At 38.0% G+C, this 8,482-nt stretch overlaps 1 protein-coding gene across 1 annotated transcript in view; it reads left to right on the top strand.

Moving 5' to 3' along the window:
* LOC102819479 (A disintegrin and metalloproteinase with thrombospondin motifs 6-like) overlaps positions 1–8,482 on the top strand; it is a 530,326-nt gene that overhangs the window by 323,170 nt on the left and 198,674 nt on the right. The window contains exons 12-13 of the mRNA XM_006875298.1: positions 4,799–4,944; positions 7,312–7,375. Of these exons, the coding sequence (XP_006875360.1) occupies positions 4,799–4,944; positions 7,312–7,375 (210 nt within the window). The remainder of the gene's footprint in view (positions 1–4,798; positions 4,945–7,311; positions 7,376–8,482) is intronic.

The raw sequence follows: 8,482 nt of genomic DNA, 5'->3' as shown, positions 1-8,482 counted from the left end.
GATGGGCTTCCTTTTTCACTCTTCTTCCTGAGAAATTTCAAGATGCCACTGTTGGTTGTTATTACATATTTGAATATTTAATTGTCAGTGTATTTCCTTTTTAGTCTGCCTGTCCCACTCCACAACCTCCGTTCAGGCCTTTTTTCTTAGTAATAAACAGTTCAGGGCCGGCTATGGCCACTTTGTGCTGCCGTTTGGTTTTAAATGGAAACTGTCCCTTTAAATTTTGATGAGCTCTGTGTGCATGCACTATACAACCCTCCAGGGTTGAGTGTGGGGTGTCTACTTGCTCAGGCACCCCTTCTAGTAACCAGAATGGAGGTGTGCAGACAGCAAGAGACCAATGAACAGTATAAAAAATAATAAGGTCCACACTTTTATCTCTGTGGTTCTGTCAGGCATCCGTGGTGGCTCTGATCCTTCCCTAGCTTGGTCTTGCCCAAAATGGTGCCTCTGGGAGCAGCTGAGCATCTTGGATTAGATAGCACTAGATTTCTTGCTTCTGCTACAAATTCCACTGGCTGTAAGCCTTCTAATTTTCTAAATATTCCTTTATATGTCGTTCAGAGTTCTGGGACCATCCCCTGAGCCTCCTTGGTCTGATATTCTGTGTTGTTGCTGACAGAGCTCCTTACTGCTCTTCTACCCTATCCACCATCTTGTTTGTTCTTTCCCTCTAGGTACCTTTAACCCCAATTATTTTAAAAATATTTTTGGACAAATAATTTCTTTTTTATTAATAAGTAACTTTGGGAAACTCAACTCCTCCTTGTTCTGATATCCTTATCTGAAAAGATGAATTGTTTAGATCACATGAATTCTAAATTTCCTCTTTGGTTATATAAAAATCAATATAAAATCAACAGTTAATGGTATTTGAGGTCAATAATTCTGTTTTCCACTTGAAAAATAGACAGCATTTAAGCTTGACAACCTAGTGATTTTTTAAAGTATTGGTTGCCATGAATTAAAATCAATAAGGAGAAACATTAATTACCAGATTGGACTACATTGCTCCATTATTCACATAGGAAACTAGGTGCAGTCATAGAAATATCCTTATGTGCAGCTACTTAAAGCTGTAAAGTAGTTGATTCTTTAGCTCAGTGTTTTAACTTTTGAGTAAGTAAAGTTCAATTATGGAAAGAAAGAAAAAAAAAGATCATTGTAAAGATGGTTGGTCTTCAAGACCAAGTAGGTAAATCAAAGACTGGCAGCTAGATCATTTTCTCTCTTTCTCTCTCTAGTGTATTGTCAGCAACCCTACTCCAAGGGTTTTTGTTATGTTACTGATTCAGTCAATCACATGCATCATCATTTGGACACGTGATATTGCTTTTTCTTCTTGATAATTTTCATTGTCCCTAATTCATTGTTTTATAATATTCTTTCTGTATAGATTAACATTAATTAGACATAGGGACAGAATGTTATTTTAAATAACTGACCAAATTTTGGACTCTGAGTATGGTACTGTAGGATCAACAGTGGACTGTGAACCACAAGGTGGACAGTTCAAACCCATCAGCTGCTCCTTGGGGAACCTATATAGGGTTGTTATGAGTCGAAACTGACTCAATGGCACTTCACAACAACAAATTTTAATTTCTTTTCACCTAATTTTTAATGGACCAAAGATAATTGTTCATCCCTCACCAAGCAGACATTACTCTCATTAAGTGGTGGCTGGAGGTTATGTGCCGTCAAGGTGCTCAGATTCATAGCGGCCCTTTAGAGGGTTTCTGAGACTGTGAATCTTTACAGGAAGAGAAAATCTCATTTCCCCCTTGTGGTTAACAGCCTAATGCCTAACCCATTACTCTACCAGGGCTCTTTATCTCTATACAACTACCAAATTATTCACTGAGCACCAATGACGTCCTAACTACCAGGATAAGAAAGAAGACAAATTTAACCTTCCTCATCCTCTAATATCTCCTGTTCCTTCCTGTCATGTAGTAGCCAAACAGGGCATAGAATCTCATAATTTAACTAATGTATTCATTCAATAAATTTTTGTCGCATGCCTACTACAAGCTAGGCACTATTCCAGGCATTCATTGTTTCCAACAGAACATTCTGTGATGATGGGAATGTTCTATATGTGGTCTGTCCAACATAGTAGCCACTAACCACATGTGGGTATATAACAAAAACAAAAACAGCTGATGTCAAATCAGTTCTGACTCACAGCGATCCTATGTGTTGCAGAATAGTTTTGCACTTCCAAGATTTTTCAAGATGTGACTTTTTGAAAGATTATCAGGTCTTTCTTCCAAGTTGCCTCTGGGTGTGTCTGTACTTTTAATCCTTCAGTTTGTAGTGGAGACTTGACTGTGGCTAGTGGGTCTAAGAAACAAAATTTAAATTTAAGTTTAAGGAATTTAAGTTGAAATAGCATATATTGTTGATAGTTATTGCACTGAAAAGTGCAGGAATGTTGTTGGTGTAAATGTTTTTGCATTATAATAGCAAGAAGTAACAAATAATAAGGAAATAACTTGAAAAATAAGTTAATTACAAGTAGTACAGTCCTGTTGTGGTGCTGTGGGTTAATGCGCTAGACTGGGAGGTTCGTTTGAACCACAAGATCGGTGACTCAAGCTCACCAACTGCTCCTCAGAAACCCTATACAGAGTAGCTGTGAGTTGGAATGGACTTGAAAGCACTTAACAACAACAAGGACAAATAGTGTTGCATAGTAAGAGGGAGTTCAAACAGGAATATGTAATCATTGTCTTATTCGGAGTCCTGGTGTGGCAGTGTAGGATAAGCACCAGACCACAAGGTTGCTTTGAACTGCAAGGTTGGTGGTTCAAATTCACTAGCTGTTCCTTGGAAACCCTATACAGGGTCACTATGAGTCGGAACCAACTCCACTCCATGGCACATAACCACCAACCACCATTAGAATCAAGGCACTTAGCAACAACAGTACTTCTCCAGAATAAGGTCATTGTTTGTTTTTTAGTGCCATTGAATCGGTTCTGACTCATGGTAACCCTGTATAGGGTTTCTGAGGAGTATCTTTGAACCCTCTACCTTGCAGTTAACACTGACCTTGCGGTCTGGTTTTTATCCTACAATGGCACACCAGAATAAGGTAGTCAAGGAAAAGGCTCTCTGATGAATGACACTTGACCAGAGATTGATTTGTTTGTTACTGTTGAGTCAATTGTGACTCATGACAAAAGTAAAAGAAAAACATTCTCAGGAGGATCAATAAGTAAAAGTTCCTTACAGGGTTGCTTTGTGTCAGAACCAACTTGAAGACCCTTAACAACAACAAAGAGGGAACAAGCTTGGTACATTCAAAAAAGAAAGGCTGCCCATGAATCTGAAATAATCTGTGTTCAGGAGAGAATAAGGCAAAAGAGGGTTAAATCTCAAAGACCATTGTTGAGAGAAGTTGGAAACCACTGTGGTCTTTTAAGCAATAAAGTGATATGATGTGATAAGATATTCAAAAAATAGCTCTCTGAAAGCTCTCTGGAGAATGGATTGTAGAAAAAAGTGGAGACAGGGTGACCAGGTGAGAAGTGATTCCACTTTTTTAGTTTGGTCTAGAATGGTAGCAGTGGAGATGGTGAAAAGTAAATAAATTCAGGTTGTATCTTCTATACAAAGCTTGGTGATACAATTTTATAACAAACTGCTTTTTAAGCATCAGATGATAATATCTGTACATTTTAATATGTTAAAATTTTGTTTACTGAACTCACATTTTTGACACTTTTTCAACTCTAATGTCAGGGTTCTCATGGGCCGCTGTGCGATTAAGCACAGGACTATAAGGCTGGTTTTAACTACAAGGTCAGAGGTTCAAACTCACCAGATGCTCCTTGGAAACCCTAAACAGGGCTGCTATGCATTAGAACTGACTCAATGGTACTTAACAACAACAACAATTACTATTGACATAAACAATGACTTCATTGCATCAATATGTTTGTTAAAGTTATAATTCAGGAAAAAGGCACAAATAAAAGCCTACAAATGCATTGAGGGGTTTGGTTTGTTTGTTTTGTTTTTAAAGACTTTCATTTTGCTATATTCATGCTAGAGTTATGAGCTGATTATGTGATGTCTACGTCTCGACAAATTATTCCTGGCTTTCTACTTATGTGCAGTATGTGTGGTTTATTGCAGAGAAAAACTGAACAGAATCCAGTACACATGTTCAAGCAGGCGCTGTACACATGGCTTGTCAGTGTGTATAAGGGTTTTTTGTACCCAGTCCCTCATGTCTTGGCATTACTTTTATTATGTCTGCAGGGCTTGTGTAGATGAAATGCCACAACACATTCTTTTACCATTGTAGTCTCAACCAGCCTTTTTGTTGTTGTTGTTGTTTTTAAGAAAACACAATTACCATCATAAAAATTCCTTTCTGAGGAACTTGCCTTATCATTCTATGAGTCTTATAATGGTAGGATATAAAGAGAAAAAAGATGGCTAAATGGTAAAATATCTACAAAAGACTTTTGAGATCTGTAGCTATGGCGTAATGAGAAACACTAAAACTCTGGAGCAAAAGATGCGAGGAAAACAAAGCAAAGTCAAGCATTTAAAACTCCTGGTATGTTAGAGATATACAAATTGTGGTCAAGCTAAAGATAAAGTGTAAATCGCATGTACCTTTACCAATGTCTAAACACAACTAAAGAAATATCAGTCTGTTATCTATTGGGAGAATGCTAATGCCTATAATTGGTCATTGCTTGACCTTTATGTATTTCTGTCCAGATAGCTCTATCTGCCTAAAAGCTAACTCTCTGTTTTCTGTGAAATCTTGCAGTGGTGCTATCAGGGAGATTGTGTTCCTTTTGGCACTTGGCCCCAGAACATAGATGGGGGCTGGGGTCCCTGGTCACTATGGGGAGAGTGCAGCAGGACCTGCGGGGGAGGCGTCTCCTCATCCCTAAGACACTGTGACAGTCCAGCGTAAGTAGCTAAAGTAAGCCGGAGCCAACAAAAAGACACAGTTGGAAATGATTCAAAGCTGTGGTTTCACATGTTATCTGTAAAAACGTTTCGCTAGTGAGCCAAGTACTTGTCTTCAGAACAAGCAATAGGCAAAGGAAAGTGGAGAAGCCTTGTTAGATAGGCTTTCTTTTTCTTCCTTTCCCCTTACTGTGTAACTAAAAGTAAAGCAAAAATTAATAATAAAGTCCAAAAGACAAGCATTGTGCATCCATACCAGGTAGACCCAGACTTTCCATCTAGAAATAGTCAGATAGAGTCCCTCCTCTAAAAACTTTTGAATTATGGATGAATTCAGGTCTGGTCTTAGCTGCATTACCATTATTCCCAAGAAAGCTAAGGTCTTTTCACTTGTCACATAAAATTATTACTGCTACATTAGTATTAAAAGGACCAATGAGAGCACTTCAAGGGCTGAAATACCTTGATTCGCATCACAAATCACAATGAAAAGAATTCTGCCCATATGTTAAAATAGTTTCCATTCACTTGCCCCCATTAATCATCTTCCCAAGCTGCCACCACTTTTCTCCTCACCACTGTTTTATGCAGGTGAGACTGCTCCCCTCCCATCACTCTTCTCCAGCCAGAGTATCCCTGGCTCAAGGCCAGCCCCCTCAGTATTCTTTGCTATCCATGGTGCCACATCCTCCCATCAGTGTCTCCTACAGGTGGACCATTCCTCCAGTTGTATGGACCTGTCCTCCCTAAGACTCAATTACTCTTCAGCTGCTATGCATCAAGCGCTTCCATTTTTGAGCTTAGGTTGAGGGCCTTCTTTCCAGGCTAGTATTTGATACAGAAGGCTCATATGCTTTCCTCCTTCTCCCTGTTGTATGAAAAATGGTTTATGTTATTATTTTTTTTCTCATTTTTAACTCAGGACAACTTTCCTCTTTTGAAATATAGATAGTTTCCCCTTCTTTTCTACTGTTTATAGCTTGACATTGTTTGCTTTCATATCCATTCAGCATTTCCATTCTCCCATTCCCTATTGATTATTACCTTCTGGCAAGCAGAGCTCACTGGTGAAATGGAAATGGACATGGAGGCTAAAAGCGGCCATGCTGCAGCCAGCCAACTACCTTGTTGTTGTCTGATCAACCCACTTCTCTAAAGCTGATTCAATATGGGCCATTTCCTTTCATTAATTAAACTCAGTCTTCCTGGGTACTCAAAATATATTCAAAATGTAACTTGAATTATCATGTTGATATGAGTGGGTCAAAATGATCATTTGAGCTTGCACTTTTAAAGCAAGAACAAAATAAATAACCTAAGTTCAACTGGGAACTATTGTAAATCACTAATCACAAGTATATATCATAAATAATAAACCCAGATACTAGAGAATGATCTGGACCTCTTTTAAAAGAAGAAATTAGTTGTCTTGTTTTGTTTGTTTTCATTAAAAAATAGTATGCCCAAATAATAGCATATGGTTTTCCCTAATGTTAAATATGTTAAAGATTAAGTTATGTGTAGATCACATATTTAATATTTTGCTTAATTTCTCATAAATGCATATGTAATCCAAAGTACTTATATAATGCAAAGCCATCTGATTTTTAGATTTTTAATAAAACCACTTTATGTAATATCTGAAATGAGACAGAAATTTATTTCTGCATTATTTACTTTGAACTGAAGCTTTTTCCAGAGTTATTGCATGTCTTCTCTTTGCTTCCAATCTGAAGAAAAAAAAAAAAAAAAAAGCAGACTTTCCATCTCCTAATTGGTGAACATATAACATCAGATTATGGGGTTTCATTGAATACAATTCAAATGGCTTTTCATTATAAGTAAATGATTTTTTAAAAAGTCATTATGTTGAACTGAGGAGCCCTGGTGATACAGTGATTAAAGTGCTTGGTTGTTAACCAAAACGTTTGTGCTTTGTACCTAATTGCTCCATGGGAGAAAGATGTGGTAGTTTACTTCCCTAAAGAGTTACAACTTTGGAAACCCTATGGGGCAGTTCTAATCTACCCTATAGGTTTGCTCTGAGTTAGAATGGCAGTGGATGGGTGTTGAACTGAACACCTGGTTACTAAGATAATTAGATTCATTTGCATTTTCAATCATGACAAGAAATTTCTCAAGTTACTCATAGTAAATTACCTTAACCTTTATGGCTAGCAACTATAATTATTATTGCAAACAATCACCAGCATGATTATTTCAATAATTAGTAAAATGTCATTTATTACATTTTCTTGAAGTAAATGTCAGTATGGTTTTTTTTTTTTGTTTTTTTTTTTTCAAGAAAAGTATGTACTTTCTGTGTGCATAAAGATAGGTTCACATGTTAAATAAAATATTTTTCAGACCTTCAGGAGGTGGAAAATACTGCCTTGGGGAAAGGAAACGGTATCGTTCCTGTAACACAGATGTAAGTAAAACTAAACTCTGAAAAATAAATTTACTTTACCCCTACAGCAGAGAGATTTTTTAAATGGCAGACTATTTGATCAGAAATCCATGTGTCTGAAGGTCACATGAATTTTTCAAATTGTTAATACTTCAGCTTCATCAATTCCATCAACAAAGGTCAAAGGGGAGTTCCAGTATACAGAGTGAGGACACTCTCCACCAGCAGGTATGAAGAGAAAGTCCCACATGCTGAGAACTGTGTCTCTACAACACTCACAAACTCACCACTTCTAACTCTCGTGAGTCTACCAATATTAATATTAATCTCATTGGGTCATCCCATTATATGTTCAGCATTGGTGGCGTAGCGGTTATGAATTGGGCCGCTAACCTCAGGGTCAGCAGTTTGAAACTTCCAGCTGTTCCGTGGGAAAAAGATGAGGCTTTCTGCTTCTGTAAAGATTTACAGCCTTGGAAACCCTGTATAGGGTCACTATGAGTTGGAACCGACTCCACGGCACATAACCACCACCAACCACTGCTAAAAGCCCAGACTCCCAGATCATCCCTTATATTTTTTGCCAACCAACTCTCAGTCTCTGCATACCTCTTCTGTTCTATTTCCTATCCAGTCCTGACAACTGAAACTCTTCCTCTGCACCCTCTCAAATTCATGATCCCCCAAACCCAAAACCCATTACTGTTGAGTTAGTTACAACTCATAGCGACTCTATTGGGCAGAGTAGAACTGCCTTATAAGGTTTCCAAACCTGTACTATTTATGGGAAGGAGGACTGTTGGTGCAGTCAAAGTGCTTGACTGGTAACGAAAAGGTTGGTGATTTGAACCCACTACCCACTCAGTGTGAGAAAGCTGTGGCAGTCCATTTGTGTAAAAGATTTATAGCCTTGAAAGGCCTGTGGGGCAGTGTTCTGTCCCGTTGAGTCACTATGGGTCAGGCTTGACTTGATGTAAACCTTTAGATTACAGAAGAACAATTTTACACCTTTCTCTACATAGAGAGGATAGTGGATTTGAACCACCACTTTTTGGTTAGCAGATGAACATTTAGTCACTACACTACAAACCATACAACAGAACAAAACACTGCCCAGTCCTGTACCAG

Source organism: Chrysochloris asiatica, unplaced genomic scaffold (genome assembly GCF_000296735.1).
Source record: "Chrysochloris asiatica unplaced genomic scaffold, ChrAsi1.0 scaffold00318, whole genome shotgun sequence".
NCBI classification, from domain to species: domain Eukaryota; kingdom Metazoa; phylum Chordata; class Mammalia; order Afrosoricida; family Chrysochloridae; genus Chrysochloris; species Chrysochloris asiatica.
Note: the sequence above shows the minus strand (reverse complement) of the source record. Positions and strands in the feature narration are given on the sequence as shown.